Raw genomic sequence first — 24995 nt, forward strand, 5'->3', positions numbered from 1 at the left:
GTAAAGAATGGATTGGAGTGGGCCAAGTGGACTAGGGTATTAACATGAGTCATAAAGTGCAAGAGGGAAGGTATGCCCTGCACAGGGAATGGGTTGCTCCCAAACACCCAGGGGTGCTCACTAGGAATGTTACCAGTTCAGCATTTCTGGTGATTGAGCACAAGGTGTGCGGGGAGCAGTGACACAGAGGTAAACAGGAGGACATAGGTCAAAATGATATCAAGTTGTGTATGATTTTATTTTACTGATGAAAAACTGGGAGCCCTGGCCCCTGCGTACCTACCTCTCCAGGCTGATGCCATTCCACGCTCCCCTTGTTTGCTGTTTTCATCAGACTGACATCTCATGGCACACTTCTCATCCTCAAACATGACACACGCCCCAACTAGACCAACTATTTCTTTATAATGATGATTTCCCTTATCCTAATGTATTAAACTCACTTGTACTTGTAGATGAGTGTAGTCCCTTAAAATAGTCACCTTGGAAAGCCATGTATCGTTTGTTGATATTATTCAACAGTTTTGGGACTTATCTTCGAACCCATTTATGAGCCAAATCAGGAAATCCGTTTTGTTAGCTTGTACTCCGACTTCCTTCTGACCTCTAAGGAACAGGAACAACTGTTAAATATCTTCACAAGAATGCACCAGAGGCTTGGAAAGTGATTGAAATGTGAGCCTAGAAATGTTTTAGGTAAGAGCTGTAGTTCTGAGTATAGAAGCAGAGATCTTGGAATATCTTGGAAGAAGAGAGTGTTCTTCTAAAGTGCTTCATTTAAATGTTTGCGTATGCCTATTAGAAAAGAAGTCTTGTTATCCTAAAGTTGCATCCAATGAGCTCATTGGTGAGATGACTTAAAAAGACCTATTTTAACTCAAATATACGGTAAGTAAAACCAAAGTACTTACTCTTGAGACACACACACACACACACACACACACACACACACACCCCAAAAAGTAGCTATGCTGATGAGATCTCAGTTTAATTATAGAACCCAATGAGTTCAGAATCAAATCATTTGGATTATCACATCTTGATCTCATCGACTACCAAACAAACATGGTAATAATTCTTTAGCCACTCAGTCATTGTAGACAAATCAAGATAAGAGTATGTATCTATCTTTAGAAGAAACAACCCTTTTGAGCTCTGTCAAGGATGTTTCAGCTCTTACTTAGGCCGGTTTCTACTACCAGTTAAAAAAGAAATTACAATGATCTTGAGAAAATTACATAGTATGATTTTGCTCTTAATTGGGTAACTGTGAATGTTAATACTTGGAGTGAATCAATACAAACAGAAGGCATTTTACTATTTTATTAGTTTTATGTAGGTGATGGAAACAACAACAAAAAAAATCAAAACAATGGTATAGCAAATTGTTACCGAAACAAAGTGAACATGATTTTATTTACTCAAGTTAATTTTAGTATCTAAGACATGGGACTGTTAGCTGAAGAACTTGGGTTCCAGGATTTTATCTCTAGGATGGTTAATGCTTTTCTAAATTTTGCACTGTGGACTCTCAATGAAGACTGATGAATAAGAGGCTATAGCTCTTATGATAAACTTAAACGCCTTTCCAGAAATATACTTTAGGAGGGAAGATTTTTTTTTTCTAAAGTCACCTAACTATCAATTGATTTCTTGAAACCTCAAAATTAACAGTCCTTTTAACTTTCATTCTAGAAAGTATTTAATTAAATCTTAGCAAGCTCACTGATTTTATTATTTTCACTGGCAGCAAACACTACATATTAACCGGACATATACACAAATTTATTTTTCCCCATTTGAAATCTTCTTCCTGTTAACTCTTGGAAAGCCTTTAAACTTTTAGTACTTGGGGAAATAAACAATACTATTTTTGTCCATGAGATTTATTTTTTGGTCCTTTTTTTTTTTAGTGTACTCTTGACATCTTCTTTTTCAGAGCGCTAAGTATGAGTGGACTTCAGTTTTCATTAAATCTCTGCAAGAATTGATTCAAGTGACCGACTTTTGTACACATTATGACGGGGGAATCCTTTGAAGAAAGTGCAGAGGATAATTTGATAAAAATGTAACAAACTTGACACATATTCCTTTTCTATTTATTCATGTTAATGGAGTCTCTCTCTCTCTCTCTCTCTCTCTCTCTCGTTATTACTACTCCTGTATTTAAGATTCTTTGAATGAAACAATTCAGATCAGACATTTTCATTTGATTGAAATATTTTCAGGTATTCAGCATTGCATTATAAATACTTTTTTTTACCGTCACTGAATTAATCGAACGAAAAGAACACAATTTCAATAAATGAAAATAAGAATGTAATTTTATCACTGTTATGATTCTTTAAAATAGGTGAAAAAATCTGATGCACTTGAATCTGGAAGGCTTTTGTGAAACTAATCAAACAACCTTCTAAGAAAGGATTTTTTGGCAGGAGTAAGGATTTTCCCAGAACCCTTTTTGTGGAGGGATTTCAGTGGAGGCTTTTTTAAGGGTGGCGCTCGTTTTGGGGTTTGCAGTGCTCTTGCTATCTCCACATGCCCATTGCAGTAATACTTGTTGCTCCCTTCTGACAATTGGATGAGTGTGTGTTCTGCCAGATCCATGCACTGGGCATGGACCCAGTGCCCATCACCATGAGAGCAATAGATCATGGCAGGTTTGTTTAGTTCAGTGGAATAAAATGGTACCCAAGTGTTGATATCCACATCACAAGTAGAGCAGCATGTAATCCAGTAGCCAGTTACAGACTCATCTTCCTCATCATCTTCATTATAGGTGTCAAATTCATCATCTCCATCAAAACTATTTGCTTCTGCACTGAAGCAGAATTCTTCTGAGTCTTCAAAGGGAGTGGAGTCCCCTGGGTCTTCTGTTGATGTCTGGCTATTTGTGAATGTTTGCTGATCTTCATTCACATCATCTTCCATACATTTCAACATGTAGAAATAGTATGTTTCTGAAAGAGCCTGTTTATTGTCTCCTGGTATGCCAAGAAAAATACTTCCATTTCCCATGTTGCTTCCAAACCATATCTTGCTGTGCTTAATATCTGGGGTCCAATCTGGAGTCTCCATCTCACGAATTTCTATCTTGTTGTCCTCAAAAGAGATGATGTTGCAGACCATTCTTTTTTGATTGTCAAGCTGATAGCCACCCACAATCACAAATTCATCATTGTTTGTTTGAGTCAGGATTGCACTGGAGACAGAGATTCCTCTTGGCAAAACTGTGCAGTTTACAGCTGGGCTACCCAGGGGGAGATCAACCCTTATTCTGTATAAGTTGGCAGGGCGGACGTTATTGGCAAGTGAATGTCCTCCTAAAATATAAATGGTATCATTTCTGACAATGGAGACATGAAAAGATAGCCCATCCTGAAGTTCTGGAAGGACGTATGATGTAGAGCACCCAAATTCAAAATCCACCAAGAAAACATGGGGCAGGCAGTCAGCTACACTATTCCATTTTTCTGTGATTCTTTGGGCAGAGGGTATGTATGATCGGCCTCCAAAGACAACACCCATGCTTTTCCCTCGACTGTAGACCACATCAATGGAATGACCATATCTGGCTTCAGGAACATCTCCTACCAAGTCTCTCTCAGTGCAGCGAAAAGTAACTTTTTTGTTGTTCTTGCACACAACAGACATGACATAAATCTTATCTGAAAGCTCATTGTTGGGTGTCTTCCCTCCATGGATAATGTATTGTTGCTTTTCAGACTCTAAGCCTCCTTTGAAGGTGCAAGTGGCTGGGTAGCGAAGAGGGGGAAGGTAGCAGGAATCCTTAGAAAAAACTGCAGGCTTCAGTTTGAGATGGTTATTTTTTACATCAAAATGAAAAACTCCCGTGGGGCAGGACCTCTTGGGCCAGCCCTTTTGGCCAAAGAAGAAAACTTGCCCATCAAAATTCAGTAGTGAGAAGCCCGGTTGAATTAAGGTTGCATTATTACTGACTGTAATCATCTGCAGTGACATTTTCTGATCGTGGATAGATCTTTTATCTGTAAGAATAAAAAAAATTAACGTATTATATCTCTTTATATGAATCATTGTGTTTAGATCCCCTCACATGTAAAAAGCATGTTAAAAAAAGTTTCCTCACAAACTTGTAGTGGGACTGAATTAGCAAAATCTAGGCAGTTATGGAAGCAAACAGCCACAGAACCTTCCTGTCTAAGACAATGGAAGCAGCTGGGACATGGTTCAGACATGGACAGTCCTCCCTTAGATTTCTGGGAATTGTAGTCCTTTTTCCCTTAAAGATTCACCCCTGGACGTCGGAAAGAACTACATTTCCCAGGAATCAGTTCTTCACGGGATGCGTGGCTATGGTTGTTTTTGTTGCTCCAGGAGAGGGAACTCCTAGGAAGTTTCTCTGAATGAGAGCGTCAAAAGCCGAAGTGACTAAATGGGAGCCAAAGCAGAAAACTAGGGAATGGGAGGTGAGAGTGGCTAACGCAGATCCAGTCTCCGGGTTACGGGAGGTCTGCAGCGCCAGGAGCGGCTTCAGGCAGCCCTCCGCCAGGTGTGGCCGGTGCTTCTCCCGGGGACTCTTAAACCGGCGACTTAGGAGGAACAGCTGCTTCTGGCCTGAGTAGGGTTGCCTGGAAACCGGAGCCTGAAGGACGCCCGGCGAGGTGACCTTGCAGACTCCTGCCTGGATGCTGTGGCGCTGGGCCCAGACGTGTACCCCTGAGCATCCTTAGGTTGCTGGGGCGGGGAGCTCAGGGGGGCACCGAGGTTAGAAATGCCCTGACTATTTTACAGAACCAAACGATGAGTCTCAGAATACCTGGAGTGCAGGGGATAAATGACTTGATCATGATTTTTACCACGCCTATATTTAGTAATGAAAATACAGTAATTAGACTTTAGTGAGTGCCACGTCAAAGGCCTTTTGTTTTCTCAATTGCTCTTGCTCTGGTTTTTAGGGTTCTTTTAGAAAAGCAGAAAATATTTCTCAACCACTAACTCTTTCTCCCCCCTCCGTCTTCCTTCTTCCCACTCACTCTCTCTTTCAGAAAACAGTTACTGGCTGTTATTTCAGACCTCTTTCCAGCCCAAGAAATTTGAAGTGATTCTTGAGTAATATAGCAAGCAGGCACTAAGCCAAGAGGTTCCAGAATTATTCAGGGTTTAATATCTATATTATAATATTTTTAAAAAGGTATTTACTAGATGAAGTAAGCTTGATGAATTTTTATTTTTATTATTATCACCTACCTTAGAGAGATGTCACGAGCCTTAATGAGAAACACCGGCCCTGTTTGCAGAGTGAAGTCCTAGGCACTGAAGGATAAAGGAAACAAAATATCACAGATTCCTTGACCTTTAAGAGTAAATTGTTAATATGCTTCATAAAACAGTGGCTAAGAGTGGACTCAAGGCTGTATTCAAATCCTGGCTCTGTCACCTACTAAGTACATGAACTCGGAAAAGTAATTTAACGTCTCTCTGCTTCAGATTCCTCATCTGTAAAATGAGATAATTTTACCTACTTTATAGGCTGATATTAGTTATGATTGATACATTAGTACATGTAAAGGACTTAGAACAGTACTTTGCACACAGTAAGTGATAGTTGTTATGATTATGCTTGAACTTATCAAACGTAAGATTGTTAGTACACAATTACCTGCTGGTCATGGCAGATGATATTTATAATATTAGAGATATTAGAAGAGCTTTAGGATCTGGGAATCTGCTCAGTAGGTATAAACTGATAATTTTTTTTAGACCAATAGAATTGGATAAACATATACAATGGAGGTGTGGGTGGTGAGTTCAATTTAGATAACAGGAAATAATTCATTTTTCTTGTTACTCTTTCTGTAACCCCTCATTAAATATGCAAACTTAAATTGGATTGTCTGAGTCCAAGTCTGGGCTCCAAAAACTGCTCTATAACTATCTTGGACAAGTTATTTTTTCTCTCTCTTTTTTTTATATCTGTAAAATGGGGATAATATTAGTTCCTATTCATTGGGTTGTTTTGAAAAATAAATGGAGTAACGTAAATCCCTGTGTACATAAATTTCATAGCACAGTGCCTGGCACATAAGTATTCAGTACATGTTAATACTATAATTCATTTTTATCTCCCTTGCAAAGATTCCTTGGACTATTTATGATCTATGGTCAGTCTAATGGTGGGGCTTTTTACCTTGAAGCACTTCTGTAGATGGATGTAATTAATTGCTAAATATTCTTTTCTACCTATTAGTTTTAGTTGGAAGAGTCCTCAGAGTGTGATATTTTAATAATCATCTTGTGGGCTATTAAACCAAGGGAGTAATGAATGGTGAGTGAGATGGACTATTACTAAAGTTATGAAAGCAAGCCTCCCTCTTCCTCAGACCATAGTGGTTTGTAGGTTCAGCAGCTTGTCCTGCTTTTGAAATAATGTGGGCAAGTGTTTTCTTTATTTGCGGCCTATCCAAGTGTACATAAGAGAATGCATCTGTGCAGCTAAGGAAATGCACTCTTTAGGAACCAAAAGGAAGCACTGTCCACCCTCAATTTAGTAAATGCAGACCATAAGTGACTACACTCAGTATGTTGTGCGATGATGTGAGTTGCCCACTTTTGGGTGGAGGGTGTGCTAAAGCCATGTTTGTTTTAAATATTTTTGAAGACTGTTATTGGGATATAAAGCAACCTATTTAGGTGAACATACACCAAGAACAGTTACTTTTAAACAGCAAGCTTTAAAATAATGTTTTCAACCTGGCCAGTGTGGCCAAGTGGTTGAGCGTTGACCCATGCACCAAGAGGTTGCTGATTCGATTCCTGGTCAGGACACGTGCCCAGGTTGTGGGCCTGATCCCCAGTGGGGTCATGCAGGAGGCGGCCGATTAATGGTCTCTCATCGATGTTTCTCTCTCTCCCTCTCCCTTCCTCTCTAACCAATAAAGAAAAAATATTTTTAAAAAATAATGTTTTCATTGTAGCCTGTTGACTTTATTATGTTAAGGTTGTCATAGGGATATTGGCTTCTCATAAGTGAAAACATGATTATCGTAGATTAAATAGGAACATTTTCTCAGGCAAGACATAAGGAATACTTATGTCTTCTTTGTAGGTTAGTTCAGGTTCCTAAATATTTGTGACCTGTTCTCCTTGTGATGCCCTCATAATTTCAGGGACCAAAAAATAGTGCTAAAGTTTATTAAGATGAATTATCGCCTCTTGTAACACAGTTCAAATATTGGTGTATTTAATTTTAGATTACCCATATTAAACCATGACCAGGTGACTTATGTATTTAAAGAATAAACAGGAATGCTGAAGGTGTTTTCACATTATTTTGCAATATTCATCTAGTTTTTGAAATTTTGCTTTATTAACTTAATTATGTTTTCACTAGAGCAGACTATGGTATATTTTCCATGGTTTTAACATGACTACATTAGTGACATCTTTTTTTTGGTAAGAGTTTTTTGAAAGGTTATACTAGGATTAAATGAATATACTTTCTTTAAATAGGCTACATAAAAACAGGCAGGTTTTGAAAAGAAGACACTGTTCTTCAACTGAAGGAAGTTTCAAAGTCAACACATTAAAGATTCTTTTTAACAGACAGAAATAGAGGCCCACTAAATTTATACAGTTTTCCCAACCCCATGCTAACATTTCTCAGCAGGGAGATTTCATTTATACACTGTGAAACTAGGGCCTAATTGAGAGTCAAAAGAGGACTAATAGTGTGAGGTCTGGGTTTGTAGTTTCCTGTGTCTGAACTGACTCTTTTTCCTTTCAAAGAAAACCACCATGCCCTGAAGCATGAAAACGTACTGATCAGTGTTGCCCGTGTTTTCCTGATTGCTCCAAAAGCAGGTAACCTCATGGAACTGCGGTTGTTTGGTGCATGAATTAACCATACCTTGCACGGTTAATCAGGTTTGAGACATATATATATATATTTGCTAGCAATAAAACCAGAATTAGGTCTTTCTAATTTCTGACACTTAGGCCAGAGAAGCATTCATGCACTAAGATTAACACATGAGCTCTGATGCCCCTGGAATCGAATCCTGGCAGAAGCTTGAGAGCAGAAAGCCCCAGAATTTCCAAATTCTACCTCTTCCCTTCCCCATCTCGACCTCCAGTCCACCTGTTAACTAACAGGCTGCTGAAGGGTCTTTCCCTTCCTGTTGACAAACATAGGCGCCCATCTTTTAGCTCTGGTAGAAATGAAGGTATTGGACCTACCTGGAAGCCAGAGGGGCTGCTCACCCCTCTCTGAATCTTTGCCGCTAAACCAGGTTTTAAATGTCAGCAGCACTTGGGGAAGATTCACTAACTGCCCACTCTGAGCGTGGCAAGCCGAAGGCAGACGGTAGAGAGAGTGTGTGGGCCTACAGATGTTCAAGTGCACACTGATCTAACGGGAGTAACTGACTGTGACCTTTTTTTTTCTTTAGATGGTTGAGGGAGATATCCACCAGGGTGTACCCTCAAGATTTAACTATTTCCTGACTGGCAAACAAAGGAAATGCAGTCCACTATTCATCAGCAAAGACACAAAATAAAAATCTGGTTGAGCCCTGGCCGGTTTGGCTCAGCAGTTAGAGCGTCAGCCTGCGGTCCAGAGAGACCCAGGTTCGGTTCCCGCTAAGGGCACATACCTTGGTTGCAGTTTGTCCCCGGCCTTGGTTGGGTCGTGCGGGTGGCAGCCACTCACTGTGTCCCTTTCACATCGATGTTTCTCTCTCTCTCTTCCTCTCTCTCCCTCCCACTCTATCTGAACAAAAATTGGAAAAAATGTCCTTGGGTGAGGATAAAAAAAAAAAATCTGGTTGAGACCTTATTTATATTTGTATTAAGAACATTTTAGAAAAGCACAGAAGAAAATGAAAATAATTGCTGTGATTTAAGTAAGAATCAAAGGGGAAATTATTTTTCCTAAAGCAGAGACCACTAATCCCATTGTCAGTCATTCTGACTTGGAATTGTGCTACGACGGTCCTGTCTTCTCGCGTGTAAGGCTCAGAAGGAGTTCTAATTATTGGGGATCTGTTACATGCTTTGTATCAGGGAGCTGCTGTGTAGTACTGTACAAGGGCATGATGAAGACCATGGGCTTTGGAGTCAAGCTAGCCGGGTTTTCTCTGCCAGCTTTGCCATTATCCAGGTGGAGCCAACTTAATCCCTAAGCCTCTTTGCCCACCTGTGAAATGGGGATACTGGAAATACCTACCTGAGAAGATTGTTGCACATGATTAAATGAGACAATGTCTTTGAAGTGCTCAGCCAACTAGTTGGTAGCCGCTCCTGCTCCCACCCCACAGTTTCACAATCAAAGGACGAATAAACCAAAGGTGGCCAGATTTAATTTTTCACTAGACTTTATGTTTTAGAGCAGTTTTAGGTTCACAGAAACTGGGTGGAAGTTACAGAGATTTCCCACATACCCCCTGCACCACTCATGCATAGCCTCCCCCATTATCAACACCCCCCACCAGAGGTACATTTGTTACAATTGATGAACCTACACTGACACATCATTGTCACCCAAAGTCCATAGTTTACATCAGGGTCCACTCCTGGTGTAGTCTATGGGCTTGGACAAATGTAAAATGACCTGTATCTACAATTATAGTGTCATATAGAATAGGTTTGCTACCCTAAAAATATTCTGTACTCTGCCTATTCATGTCCCCCTCCCTGCTCTTTTTACTGTTTCCATGGTTTTGCCTTTTCCCGAATGTCATACGCAGGCATACCTTGGAGATACTGTGGTTTCAGTTCCAGACCACTGGAATAAAGTGAGTGTAGCAATAAAGTGAGCTGTGATCATTGTGCTGGTGGAGGGTCTTGCCTTCAGCTTGTTAAGAAACGAAACATTTGCCCTGGCCGGTTTGGCTCAGCAGTTAGAGCATCCGCCTGCGGTCCAGAGAGACCCGGGTTCGGTTCCCCCAAGGTGCGTACCTCGGTTGCAGTTTGTCCCCGGCCCTGGTTGGGTCGTGGGGGTGGCAGCCACTTGATGTGTCCCTTTCACATCGATGTTTCTCTCTCTCCCTTCCTCTCTCTCCCTCCCACTCTATCTGAACAAAAAATGGAAAAGTGTCCTCGAGTGAGGATAAAATAAATAAATAAATAAAAGAAATGAAACATTTGTGAAGCACAATGAAGTGAGGCGCAATAACATGATGTATGCCTGTAGCTGGAATCACACTATGTAGCCTATTCACATTGGCTTCTTTATCTTAGTAATATGCACGTAAGGCTACTTTCTCTCTTTTCCTGGCTTGATAGCTCATTTCTTTTTAGTGCTAAATAAGATTCCATTGTCTGGATGGACCACAGTTTATTCATTCACTTTCCTACTGAAGGACATCATGGTTGCTTCCAGGATTGGGCATTTATGAATAAAGCTGGTATAAACACGCCTGTGCATGTGTTTGTGTAGGCACATGTTTTTAGCTCCTTTGAGTAAATGCCAAGGAGTGTGATTGATGGATTTTATGGCGAGTGTATGTTTTGTTTTGTAAGCAAATGCCAAACCGTCTTCCAAAGGGGCCCTAGGACTGTGCGCTCCCACCAGCGTGCTCAGGAGCGCCGGCTGCCGCACCTCCCTGCCAGCATGCGGTGTCGGCCCTGTCCTGGATTTGGGCTCTTCGGATGGTTGTGTAGTAGTATCTCCTTGTTTTAATTCGCATTTCCCTGAGGACACAGCTGCACGTGTGTGCACGTGGTGGGTTGAGGGGAGGCTGGGAAGAAACACTCTTCCTCGAACTCGTGACAGTGTGAACCAAGAAGTCCAGTGCACCTCTCAAGCATTTCTGTCCCAACAAGTTACATCGTTGCTCAGTGAGCTAATTAGTGTTTGAAATAAGGTCAGCCGCAACTTTTCATAGCATTTGGATAGGCATAGACAGTTTAAACATTTTTAATAGGTGATTTATTTTTTTAAATTAATTTATTTTTGTTACAGATGTTTCTCCATTGACATCCTCCTCCAGATTCCACCTTAGGTAGTTGATTTTTAAGAAAATAATATAACTAGTTTAGGAAAGGGAGATGTTTGGTTTATTAAGTGTATCTTACAATATAGGAGCTATAACCGAAACTGACAAGAGAAAAGAGGAAGGAAAAGGAAATATATGGACAGAAGCAATCTACAGTTAGTATGATGGATTGTCAAGAGAAGAACATGACAAGTAACTTGTCATTTTTTGTTTAAAGCAAGTAATTAAATATAGACGCCTGACCAGAATCACTGGTATTTTTCTGTGTTCCATGTTCTCTGATTTAAGAGTTCCATGCACTCTTTGCTGTAAAGTTAAACAGGGAAAGATTTCACAGGTGTTTTACAATGTTGTACCACTAATAAAATTCACTTAAAATTTTTACTTTTAGAGGAGGGAATTTGTGTTTTAATTTTTACCTTTGAATATAGAAACTATGTTGGTAATAAGAAATTGTGTGTGTGTGTGTGTATTGTGTACATTGAGGCAAAATTGCAAATAAAAATGCTGAGAGTAATTGGTAGCTGGGAAATTACTGTATTATCTCTAAAGCCCATTTATAACTTCAAACTTATAGGAATTCAGAATTAAAAATAGTTGGGAAATGCATCTTCAAATTTCATTTCTTTTAGGAGAATAGCAAATGGAAAGGTCGATGTTATGTGCAAGATCTGGCACTTAGAAATGAATTCCTGCAAGCAGAGAGTTGATTTAGTTCTGTTGGTCAACACCTGCTTCTAACCAACTGTGCAGGCTTTGCTTTAAAATTGGCTTTCTGGTATTGTACAAGTGCTGTGCAGTGGCTGGCAGGCCCAGGGAGCTGGGGGAGGGGATGCCTTTAATCAAGAGTGGATGCCTTCAAGTTACTGTTGTGTAAGACAGATAAAATAAGCATTGATGGGGCATTGCATCCCGTGTGAAGGTGGCATTATAATGAGCTAATACAGCTTTTATGATTGAAATATTATTGCATGATTATAAAGCTATAAAGTTGACTCAGAAATGACCGCCTTAGGGATTCCCGGCTTTGTCAGGGGCCTTGAAAGAATGTTCACTGAAAACACTCCCTGCTACTGTCCATAGTGCACTGATGTAGTTGATCGCAACTCCGAAGGTAGGAGAGCAGTTTGATATGGTTGATAAATGTGATTGTACATCCTCCTTAATAAATGTGTTAGTCTAGAGGTCCAGCGCTGTAGGAATTTTGTTCGGGGATGAAGACAGGATATTTACTTGTGATTACCCACAACTCTAAAATTTTCACACAAAAGCCAATAAAAGAAACAAAAATGGTGATAAAGGGTATTCTTCCTGATTTCAAAAAATGGGTTTTCTGAAATTTGTCTTATGGGATATCTTCCAGATTCCATGTCCACAGATAATCTGTTTTGTTTTGTTTTTTAAAAACGACAGGGTGTGAGCAGGGAAAGGAAGTTTGAATGCTTAACTGTTTGCATATTTCTTTGTTTAATGGAATGAAGAACTGTGTAATTGAAAACAGTCTGTTGACCTGTCTCCATGAGCCAATGCAGATATTTCTGGATTGGCTTAAACAGCTTGGAGGAAGAGTATATTTTGGGGAAATAAAATTGATTTTATACAATCTGCTGATGAGCAGCAAGGCTTAATGAATGATAGCCTCAAGAAACCTCATTACAGTAGCTTGGATGAATGAGCAGGAAAGGGAAGCAAATTTTTCAAGAGGAAAGTTTCTGCTAAAACATGTAATTTTACAGATTAGTGTTATTCCCACCCCCCAGAGCTTTCTGCAGGGGGAAAGCAATCAGCACGCCCGAGTTCCAACGTTCTTGTAAAACTTCTAGTGATCATTTTTTTCTTTTCCTAAATCTCTTTTGCCTTAATTGGCTTACCCTTCTTCTGTGCCTCTCTCCCCGTTTTTAAACTTAAAATTTTAAAAGAATTGTAGATTCACATGATGTTGCAAAGAAATATACAGGGAGATTCCATGTACCCTTGGTCTAGCCTTTTGCAATGTTAACATCTTGTGTGACTGTAGCATTATAACTTGGGAAATTGATACAGGTGGAATCCTCAGAGCATATTTAGATTTCACCGGTTATATATTGTTTGTATGTGTGAGTAGTTCCGCTATATCACATGTGTAGCCATGCATAACCGCCACCACAATCAGGATACTTGGCTGTACCACCGCTAAAAGACTCCACAGTATTATCCCATTTATAGTCACACCCATCTCCTCCCCTCATCCCCTCATGAATAACCCTAGCAACCACTAATCTGTTCTCTGTCCATCTCTATAATTGTCATTTCATGAATGTTACATAAAATGGAATCATGTGATATGTATATAGCCATTTGAGATTGGATTTTTTTCACTCTGCATAATTTCTTTGAGGTTCATCCAAGTTATTGAACGAATCAATATTTTGTTCCTTTTTAAAATTTTTTTATCCTCACCTGAGGACGTTTTTCCATATTTTGTTCAGATAGAGTGGGAGGGAGAGAGAGAGAGAGAAACATTGACGTGAAAGGGACACATCGAGTGGTTGCCACCTGCACGACCCAACCAGGGCAGGGGACAAACTGCAACTGAGTTACTAGCCCTTAGTGGGAACTGAACCCGGGTCTCTCTGGACCACAGGCTGATGCTCTAACCGCTGAGCCAAACCGGCCAGGGCAGTTTGTTCTTTTATTGCTGAGTAATATTCTGTGGTAGGGACGTACCACAGTTTGTTTAACTATTTACCCGTTAAAGAACATTTAGGTAGTTTTATATTTTTGGCTGTTAGAAATGTAGCTGTTACGAACATTTGTGTGCAAGTTCTTGCATGAGAATAAGTCTTTATTTGGGATAAATGCAAAGAGTGCAGTTGTTAGTTTGTATGCTAAGTCCAGTTTCAGTTTTGCCAGGAACTGCTAAACTGTTTTGCAGACTGGCTGAATCCTTTTGCCTTGCCACCAGCAACGTGAGTTATTCAGTTTTCTGCATCCTTGCCAGCATTTGGTGTTATCATAATTTTTCATTTTAGCCATTCTAATAAGTACCTCATTGTGGTTTTAATTTTCATTTCTCTAAAAGCTAATGATACCGAATATTTTTCATGAGATCATTTGCCATTTATATATCCTCTTTGCTGAAATATCTGTGTGTCTTTTGCTCTTTTTAAATTGGATTTTTCTATAATGTTAAATTTTGAGAGTTCTTTGTATATTCTATATGCTAGTCCTTTATTGGATATGTGATTTATGAATATTTTCTGCAATTTTTCTTTTCATCTTAACAGGATCTTTCACAGAGCAAAGTTTTTAATTTTTCTGAAGTTTGTTTATCAAATTTTTCTCCTATGGATCATGCTTTTGGTGTCAAGTATGAGAACTCGTTGTCTAGACCCATGTTTATAAAGATTGTCTACATATTTTCTTGCTTTCTTTATAAAATTCACTATTTTGCCTTGGTATGTTTTTATTGTTCTTATTCCTGTTCCATCCTTTATTTTAAAAAGCTTTCACTCCATTCCATACTGCTGATCATGTAACAGGTCATCATCAGACTCATTCCTGTTACAAAAACAGTGTCCTGTATTGAGCACATAGATTATAATCCTCTTTAGGAGAGGAACTAGACCTGGTCTGTTAAGCGAATGTTGCGATATCTATGTTCATGGCAAGCATGTAGTGAGCACACGTGTTTCCTTACATGCAGTTTTTAGAATGGGTGTCTTTTCTTTTCCTTAAGATGAAATTTCTGTCAAGGAAAAAAGTATAGCCAAGACACGCCTACCCGAGACATCTGCGTGGATGACAGCCCGTCCCTCTCTTTTCTAAAGCTTTGTAGCCCACAGTCCCCCAGGCCTGGCCTACCTCTCTCCAGGTGCTTCCTGTAATATTCCCGCAGTGCCCTCGGAGCATTTATGTAGAATAGAGATGCTCGTGCCATCAACATTTTTGATGATAATGAAAAATTCTGTGCCTTTTGAGTGTTAGGGTAGATTTGTTGGGAGAAGCTTATAATTTGAAGTGCAGTGTATTTTTTGATGTGGGAATTGCATCTTTTTATCTCATCCTTATGAAAAAAAGAACAGAAAAGGAGTTGAGATCCTTTTCTATTTTGTAAGATTTCTATCTATGCCTTCTTCTTTATTCCTTTGATCTCTTCTGTTGTTTTCTTGTTTGTATTGGGTAAGTGTCTGAAAGAACAATATTATTGGGTACAAAATATAGTTGGAGGCGTGGATACACCCATCAAGGGGAGATGGCTGCTTTTTGCTTAATTTCCTGCTGACTTCACACATGCCTTAAAATTCATAACCATGAGCATGTCATTACTATTTATGACATGAGTCACACAACATTCCTCATCGACAGAATCATTAGATGGCAAAAACCCTATCTAAAATTTCCCAGATTTGCTGTAGTTGGACTAGATGACCTTCAGTTTTCTCTCTGAGAATTTGTGGCAACTTCTGTCATTGGACTTCTTTCTGTTTCCTTAATGTGATCTAAAAAAAAAGAGGGAATGCAAAATAGGTGTAGTTAAGTCAAGGAGGATGAAATCAGTTCACATCAAGTCTCTGCGGTCACTGTAAATAAATCAGTACATTTACAATGCCACTTGGTCTTTTTGAGATTTGTCCATTTTTCAAACTATATATATAAGCAGATGCATCCTTGAAGTACCAAGGTTGTGTTTCATCTCCTTAGGCAAGGAGACTTATTCTGATAATATCCCATCTTACCTTTTAGCACAGGCGGGAGATTTTTGTTGAGCAGAAAGAACTATGCACACTTGAGGAAGTGGGTTCTGATAGTCCCTGCACAATTCTTTAAAAACGTGCTCGTTATTATTTTTATGTATCAGTGGTAAGCCTCCCAGTGTTTTAAAAAAAAAATCTTTCTGTGGAGACACACCTCTCTGTGCAGTGAAAAGCAGGCTTAAGCACGCTGACAGGAGGCTAGCTCATGGCATCCTGTTTCGTGAGCCTGTGACTCTTGTCTCTGAAAGTTGCACTTGGTGTAGTAAGTTGCATCAGGCAGGGATCTGAAGGGAAACATCAAAGATGTACGAAATCAGTGGTGGTAATTCGGCACACCACAATTCGTAATGGTATCCTTTCAGAGAGCACACTACACCAACTGGCGTGGGTGGTTGTAGAAAATAGGACCCCGGGAGGGTTATGCGGTTCCTTTGCTGTCTCTCAGCGACTGGGTAAGAGAATCCTGTCCTCACCAAGCCTGTGGCTTTCGCGTGTTGTTTAGTAGTCCAAGCGGAGCAACGCTTCCTCCCCGTGTTTCCTACTGGAGGCTGTGATTGTGAAAGTGTTACCTATGATTTACCAGTAGATATTCATGCACATTTACTTACCATCATAATATGTTCTGGGTCTTTCGTGTGGAGCTCAAAGCCTCACAACATAAAAACCAAACCAAAACAAAGAATCTCGTTATCTAGTAAGTGTCTCCCCCCCTCCCCTTCTTTCTTTTAGAAAAATACTTTATGATCAAAACACAAACACATGTGAATAGTAACTGAAAAAGCATTGCTTCCTTTCAGAAAACCGCTAGGATTTGCATAAACCACTGGACTGTCTGGTAAATGATGATCTGCCCTGTCAGTCCCCGGGGACGTGTGACACTCGGTTGTTTGTATTTTTACAGACAGGGAAAGTTCTAAATTTGGAGATGGATGTTTGTTAAATGCTTTAAATAATGGCATTTTGCGAAAGTGGATTTTCTAGAAGTCTTATAAAAGTCAATGAAAACATAACTTCTTCTGTATTGTGATAATCACATGAAGAAAATTAAAGGTCTTGAAGGATTTTGAATTTGTGCTGTGCACAGTCTGTTAATTATTTGCCCTTAGTAAAGCGGACGTGTGTTAAGGCTAAATACTCAAAACATTCCGGTTTGTGAATTGGAAAGGTTTAAAGGAATTTCTGTCGTCGCTCTTAAAGGAGACGCGTACAGCAATCTCAGACCCAGCTGACTGCTGCTGTGTGGTGTTTGCTCGTGGAAGTGGGTGCCCTGGGCTGCTGTGAGGGTCTAGGACAGTGTTAGAATTTTGTTGGGGTCCAGTTCTGGAAAATCAGATGAACACTGACATTCTTGGAATCAAGCACATGTCCTACTGATAGTGAAGTTATAGCCACTTTTCATTTTATTTATCTTCACGTTTTGTCTAGCAGTTTCAAATGTAATTGATTAAATTTTGGCAGTGTTGCAAGTAAATCTGCATAAACCTTAACTAATGCTTTTTTTCTACATCTAATTAAGAGGTACAGATAGTTTGGAACAGTTTGGAGCAGTTTCTTTCTTTGAGTTGGTACAGAGCTGCACATTTAATTTTCACCCGGTCTTTTACCAGCACCATGTTTTATCTAGGGTTGTAACGCATGAGGAATTATCTTCATTTTTCTCGAGGTCACAGCAGCGCCTTCAAAGGCAGAGGAGTGACTGTCAAAGGACGTCCTTGTGTAGGCGGAGGACAGATCGTGGAGGCGGGTCCATTGTCATCACCGCGACCACCGGCTAACGTTCCTTGAGGTGCCGTGCGTTCGATGAACCCTCGTCGGATCCCGTGAGGCGCACGCAGCTCCACGGTTCTTCATTTAAGACCCTTGGGGTCAGATGTACTGCAGAATCCAGAATTTTTTGGCGTTTAGAAAGGGAATCAGGGCAAATGCCACTTATTACACAAAATCTCCAGTGGGGTCTTTCTTGGAAAGCATCTCAAAAGTAAGCCAATTAGTATTTCTGCAGGGAAATATCTGAATAGTTACACTGAATGAAGTAAATAGAAGCTATAAATACTTTCATGTTAATTCAGATCAGGTTTTGCCACCCAATGAAGTTGGGCATTTTTTTTTTTCTTTCTGAGCTTTTTGATACATACCAAATACGTACAGTTACTATTGGCAGATTTTTACTCTCACTTTAGAAAAAGATAAGAATCTTGGTGCTTTCTCTGTCTGCTCTACAGTATAGGAGGACCCCTCCTTTTCATGATCCCCCAGGAATCTTACTAGCTACTTCGGCAGTCATTACTCCTCTGCTTTTTGTAGATAGCACTGTCCCCAGAGCTACGTGAGACCACATTCCGCACAGTGAATGGGCTTGAACAAGGTGAAATGTCAGTAAAGGAAGTTCAGACGCGTGACGGAGGCATTGCGTCTTGGCCGACAGGCGGACAGGCGGACAGGCGGTCCGTTAGCCGAGAGGCGAACTGACACCGCGGAGGGGCACCGGCAACGTGAGCGTGGTCTGCAGCTTCACAGCAGGAGCGCAATATCGGGACCGTGGGAGGCAGTCATGTCTCACAGTCGCAGACCATTTCTGGGTCTTGTCTTCATTTTGGGTGGCCTGCTTTAAAGGAATGTAGGCAGTGTGAGGCCTCTTCCCGGCCGATGGGTCGGGAGGGCGAGGGACTTGCCGCTGCGTCAGGTACAGCACAGGGGAAGTGATTGGGCACCTTTATATGAGTATTTTGCCAGTTTCCAGCCACATTGGACTAGAGGACCTGCTCAAATGAGAACGGATACTCCTTGACTTACCACAGGGTCACATCAAGATAAACCCATCATAAGCTTGTGAAAATACTGTAAGTTGAAAACGCATCTAACACTACACCAGCACTTGTTTACCTTCACAATCGGGTGGCTGGCTGGGAGCTGCGGCCTTTGTCACAGCTCAGCACCACGAAGGAGCATCGCCCTGCATATCGTTAGCCCAGGAAGAGCCCAACATGCGGATCTGAAATATGGTTTCCTGAAGTCTTATTGCCTTCACACCACCGGTACAGCGAAAAGCACCGCCATAAGCCAGAGATAGTCTGTGATTTCAGCTTGACACCGTCTGCCTGCGCTCTGTGCCCTTTCCTGGGCTGTTAAACATTTGGGGTACAAAGATGAGAGGACATGTGAATTCAGGAGATGGGAATGAGGAAACGGAAGCAGAACCAGAATGGTGACAGCAGCCCCGAAGCCAAGACATGAATACACGCTGGTCTCTTGAACTAGAGCTTATTTATTGCTGCAGTAACTTTCCTGATCTGTCCTGTTGGGGTCTTGGCATTCTTTCACCTGCCATTAGAGGGTTTTCAGAGAGGCTGGTACCACATGCCTCTCTCTAGCTCATGTTTTTCTTTGTTTCACAGATAGAGTGGCCTCGTGAATAGGAGTGCTTGCCCAGATAGCAGAGCTGGAGATCATGGATGAAGATCAAATAATTGAAGAAGTCTTGGATAAGTTTGTTAATTGTCATGAGCAAACGTATGAAGAATTTCTGAGCACCTTTACTCACCTTTCACAAGGTAAAATGGGAAAGTAAACTTCCTATAGCCGTAGAGATAAAGAATATTATTATAATGTTATGCCTTTGCTGCCTTCTCAGAAAGACTACTTAATGAGCATTCATTCATTCCACTCCTTTGATCAGGCATTCCTATTAGGCATTCGGGCTGATACATGTAAATGTCAACATTTTAATGCAACCAACAGCTGTATTATGAAGTCAGAACTATTGAATTTGAGAACTAAAAGGGGCCTGAGAAATCAGTATTATTTTTGAAGAAACCCAAGTGCAAACAGTGGAGGGTTTTAAAAGCATATTTAAAACTTTAAAGATCTACATCGTAGTATATAGGCGGTGGAGTTACACTGCACACATGTGTACCCTGACATCGCCACTTTCTGGCTGTGTGACCTCGGGTGGGATGGTTATCAGGGAAAGAGGATCCTCAGAGGTTGGTGCAAGTGAATTGAGATAATCTGTAAAGCTCTTAGCATAGTGGCTGACATATAAGTACTTAATGAGATCCGGGTATTGTTGTTGTTGGGATGATGAGGAGGATGATGATGAGGAGGATGATGGTGGTGCTGTTATGATTTCCTGCAATGGAAACCACCCTTTAGACTAGAAGTGATTAACTGAAGCTGAAAGTCCAAACCTGTGTTGTGTGTTTCATGATGTGTTTTGTTTGCCACCTACTGTATTGGTTTTTTTCAAAGCTGGAAATTTTTACATAAAAATCTTGATCTGTGTTTCTTTCCGATTAAGTGAGAAAATCTGTTCCCAGTTATTTCCCTGATGGCAATGTCAGCTGGAGCTCAGGTGTGTCTACATGGCCTGCGCCACTTACTTAAGTGGTTCCCGTAGGCAGCTGAGCTTGTAATCTGTATTGTGAATCCTGCTTCAGATCGCCCTGGCTTGATCTCAACCTCGGGCCCTTCTGGGTCATTGGTCCACATTTGTGAGACCATTGGTTCTCCATTTAGCTGCATATTGGACTCACCAGGGGAACTTTTAGAGCTTATGGATACTAGGGTTCACTCTAAATCTTAGCTGGGGCCTAGGAATCAGTAGTTTGTAAAAGTTCCTCTGGGGATTCTAACCTGTACCCCAGAATGAGAACAGGAAGTTTCAAATCTTCCAGTTCATGACACTCAAGATGCTTGACTTTATGATTTTAAGTCATGATTCATGAGTCCTTAACAAATCTGAAGGTAGGGTAGTCAACATGAAGAAAAGGAAAAGTGATTCTAAGCTGTTTCTTTTGTGGTACAAAACAGCTGGAATATCGATAACTGTTTTGTTTACACCTAAAAGCTGTGGGCTGTGGTTTGGTTTACACTAAAGGTAAACGGAGAATTTAGAAACTCTCTAGTTAACTTTAGGACTGTGAATGATCTATTTTGACATGATATGTAGATCAAATTCATCATGATAATGGCCAAATCACCTGAGTTTAGGAACTGGGGTTTAGGAAGATGCTTGCTTGCTTTGAGGCTAACGATTTAGTTCCATAGTTACTGGAGCCCAGCATGCCAGTATGCAGTGACTGGGAGTGTGTGTGTGTGTGTGTGTGTGTGTGTGTAGACAAGAGTAAAACCAACAGAGTTTATGCAATGGCGTTTGGCGTTTTGATACTTGACATTGTTTGTAAAGCTGATTTTATTTTTGTACTATGGAAGAGGAAGAACTTGCAAGGACTTGGATGCTTTAAGGGGGTTATTTATAATATTTTTGTTTTGGGGATAAGGGGTCTGTTCTCTTTTCAGATTTCTGTATGATCATTACATGCTGAGACAGACACTGTGGCACATGTGTTCACTTATTTTGAGTTTAGTTTTGGGCCCCAAATTGAGATGAAATAAATGATGATGCAAATAACATAAACTGCATCTCAAAGCTCACTAGCTTTTTTATTTTTTTTCTCCTTTCAAAATATCCCGAGGCACCATTCTCATTATAAACTAATGACCTGAAAAAATTCCTCTTAAAGCACAAAGAATTGTGAGTGCAAAAATGTGTCTTAAATCAGTAAGCATCCTCCTCCTCCAGAAACATTTAAATGCCTTCTGAAAAGCCCAGCAGGACTGGGGACAGGCCTAAGAGTTGAGTGACAGCAGGCTGATCCGAGTGAAAATGGTTCGTTCGGCTTCAGGAAAACGTGAAAGCCATCTCTACAAAGTCTTCCCCTTCTCTTCAGCCCTTCATTTCTCTGTGTGTTCGGTCGTTTTGCTGCTACGTAGTGGAATCTGTTCCCTGTTAAAGATTATGCGTGGTTAGCACCGTGCATACTTACGTGCATTTCTGTAGTAGGTTTAGGTCCTCAAGTCCATTCCCATTTCTACAGATTGACTGTTCTATTTAATTTTATAATAGCTATACGCCAGAGTGCTCATGGGAGTCATTTTCTTTCTAAGAGTGTTAAAAGGATCAGTAATCCTATTAAAAATATTTCCCTGGAAAAAATTAAACTATAGCTTTATTGAAAGATGTTCACATTACTGCTTCCAACTCTTGGAAATCAGTTGGAAACTGTTAATATTATATAGCATAATTCTCACTACAGTACATTTATGTTGATCAGATTTTGCGGTTTTTTTGTTTTTTAGAACAGCTCTGGTTTTTTAAAAGAGGTATATATTTGATAATAAATAAAATATTCTATCAAAATCTTTAAAGAGACATATTAATTATACATTTAAAGAGACAGTTATAACTTCCGGTCTAGACGGCGGGTAGGTAAACGCGGTATCGCGTCCTCCCACACCCACATCAAAGGTACAACTAAACTACAGAACAACCATCATTCAAAACCGCCTGAAATCGAGCTGGATGGAAGTCCTACAGCTACGGGATTAAAGCAGCAGCCACATCCAGACTGTAGGAGGGCGGAGGGGACAGCCTGGGCCCACACCCACGTGTGGGGATACGAATCAGGAGGACACCTCGGCTGGGAAGGTCCTCCCTGAGGACTGAGGGGTCCCCTCCCACACCAGGTGCCCCGCTAAGGGTTCCAGTGCCAGGAAGAGAATCCCCATCACTTCTGGCTGGAAAACCAGCGGGAACTGAGGCTCAGGGAGGCTGAGGGGCTGGAGCCCCAGGCAGCTCCTTAAAGGGCCCGCGCACAGACTTATCGGACTCTCTCCCTCTAAGCTCGGAGGGGAGGCAGCTCGAGGGGCGCCAGAGACACACAGGGAAGAACTGAGCTGTTTGGCACTGGAGGGAAGGCTGGAGAGGGGGCTTTCTCCGGGACAAACGTGCTGTCAGAGGCCTTTGTTCCTTTGGTGAGCCCTTCCCGGGGGTGGCAGACAGAAGCCATATCTGGGATTCCAGCAACCTGGCTCACACTGGTAGCCCCGCCCTGGTGACTCCTGAGGCCCCGCCCCACCCAACTTTCAGGCCCACCCAAGCTGTTGCCACTTGCTTAACCATAGGATTGGCCGGTCTTGGATCCTGCTTCAGGTTTTCCTAAATTCTTTCAAACGAGCAGCATCTGGTCTCAGCTAGCCCCATACCTCTTGTTAAGTAATACACAGAAACAAACACAGGGAGGCAGCCAAAATGAGTAGACAAAGAAACAGGTCCCTAATGAAAGAACAGAACAAAACCCTAGGAAAAGAACTAAGCGAAATGGAGATAAGCACCATAACAGATGCTGAGTTCAAAATACTGCTTATAAGGATGCTCAATGAACTTAGTGAGAACCTCAGTGAACTTAGGGAGGGCCTCAAGAGCATAAAAAAGGACCAGTCAGAAATTATGGATGCACAGTTAGAATTGAAGGAGGCATTAACTGAAATAAAGAATAATTTACACAGCTTCAATAATAGAGTACGTAAATCCAAGGAGCAAACCATCGATTTAGAATATAAGGAAGCAAAAAATGCCCAATTAGAACAGCAAAAAGAAAAAAGAATCCAAAAAAATGAGGATAGTGTAAGGACAACTTCAAGCATGCCAACATTCGCATCTTGGGGGTGCCAGAAGGAGAAGAGCGAGAACAAGAAATCAAAAACCTGTTTGAAACAATAATGGCAGAAAACTTTCCTAACTGGGTGAAGGAAACAGACATACAAGTCCAGGAAGCACAGAGAGTCCCAAACAAGATGACCCCCAAGAGGCCCACACCAAGACACAGCATCATCAAAATACAAAAGGTTTAAGACAGAGAGAATCTTAAAAGCAGCAAGAGAAAGGCAGCTAGTTAGCTACAAGGGAGTTCCCATAAGGCTGTCAGCTGATTTCTCAAAAGAAACTTGGCAGGCCAGAAGGGAGTGGCAAGAAATATTCAGAGTGATGAAAAGCAAGAACCTACAACCAAGATTACTCTATCCTGCAAAGCTGTCATTTAGAATCAATGGCCATATAAAGACTTTCCCAGACCAGAAAAAGTTAAAGGATTTCATCACCACCAAACCGTTATTATATGAAATGATGAAGGATCTTTTTGAAGAAAAAGATAAAATGTATGAACAAACAAAATGGCAATGAATACATATCTATCAACAATGGAATCTACAAACAGAATGAACAGGAAGAACAGAAACATTCTCATAGATACAGAGAACATTTTGTTGGTTGCCAGTTGGGAAGGGGGTTGGGGGATTGGGTGAAAAGGTGAAGGGGCACAAATTCATTGCTAGACTGACAAACCTCAAAGGGAAAGGGGTTGGGGGTGGGTGGGAAGAAATAAATCAAAGAACTTATATGCATAACCAATGGACACAGACAATAGTGTGGGAAAAGGCGGGAGGGGGCGGGAGTGGGGAGGAGGGGGTCAATGGGGGAAAAATGTGGAACATCTGTAACACATTTTACATCCAACAATAAAGATTTAAAAAAACAAAAACAAAACAACAACAAAAAAAGAGACAGTTATAGTTGAATTCTCAATAGTGTTTTTGGTTCAAGAGAGGAAGACCAAGCTGTAAGATTTATGTTAGAAAATCAGAATGCAGATTTGGTTTTATTTTTTGTTGGTGAAGACGTTATTATATTGTTGACATTACTGTGGATAAAAATGAGATGCTAAGTTTCCATCTTCGGTATCTCAATTGTAGTAAATGGTATTAATATATAGGCCTTTTTAGAACGTCCATCTGAAGGGAAAAGTGCTCTTCCTCCTTATCTGTCATATTGCTGTCATTTTCTTAGGTGATAAAAACCTAGATGTGAAGACTTCTGTTTGATTTTCTGTTAATGCATTCATTCATTCTCTGAGTATCTCCTTGTGGTCTAGGTATTATTTTAGGTGCTGAGGATCCAAAAATAAATAGTGTTCTCAAGCACTTACATAGTCCAGTGTGAGAGAGAAATAAGCAAACCAGAAATTATGCTAATGTATGATAAGTGCCATAATGCAGAGCTGCACAGAGCTTCGTGAAAGCTCTCAGGAGGGCCGTTCAGCCCGTACTCCAGAGAAAGTCTACCCGCTGAGAGGCTGCTGGGTGAGTGTGGGATAACGACTGAGCCACACTTACCTTGGGTCCTAAACATCAGAGTGCAGAGGTGTTCGATCGATAACAGAAGAATTTGAAAGATGTTAAAAATGCTTCCATTGGTGACAGTGCTTTTGGATCATGGTCCCATTTGTTTTAGTGCTGATACACACACACACACACACACACACAAACTTTTAATAATAGGTTTAAATAATGTTTTCAAGATGGAGATGTACCCTTGCTTTAATAAGGATTAGTTATTTCTAAACTGCTGAAAGAAAAAGGCAGTTTTTAAAAATTCCCTTGCACACCG

General features: G+C 40.7%; 2 protein-coding genes across 4 annotated transcripts in view; one reads left to right on the forward strand and one right to left on the reverse strand.

Moving 5' to 3' along the window:
* Positions 1-2397: 2397 nt before the first annotated feature.
* RAG2 (recombination activating 2) lies at positions 2398-3981 on the reverse strand. Its single transcript, XM_036260069.1, has one exon. It carries the CDS (start codon positions 3979-3981, stop codon positions 2398-2400), a length of 1584 nt encoding a protein of 527 aa, XP_036115962.1.
* A 355-nt stretch (positions 3982-4336) lies between these two features.
* The window catches only part of LOC118628133 (intraflagellar transport associated protein), a 57583-nt gene continuing 36924 nt past the window's right edge, over positions 4337-24995 (forward strand). Inside the window, exons 1-3 of one of the 3 annotated variants that reach the window (XM_036258888.1) lie at positions 4337-4448; positions 7768-7842; positions 19108-19263. In XM_036258888.1, coding sequence (XP_036114781.1) covers positions 19161-19263 — 103 coding nt within the window. In that variant the 5' untranslated portion in view covers positions 4337-4448; positions 7768-7842; positions 19108-19160. Of the gene's footprint in view, positions 4449-4544; positions 4747-7767; positions 7843-19107; positions 19264-24995 lie in introns of those variants that run through there. The other 2 variants (XM_036258890.1, XM_036258891.1) reach the window with 2 other exon arrangements.

Source organism: Molossus molossus, unplaced genomic scaffold (assembly GCF_014108415.1).
Source record: "Molossus molossus isolate mMolMol1 unplaced genomic scaffold, mMolMol1.p scaffold_m16_p_13, whole genome shotgun sequence".
NCBI lineage: Eukaryota > Metazoa > Chordata > Mammalia > Chiroptera > Molossidae > Molossus > Molossus molossus.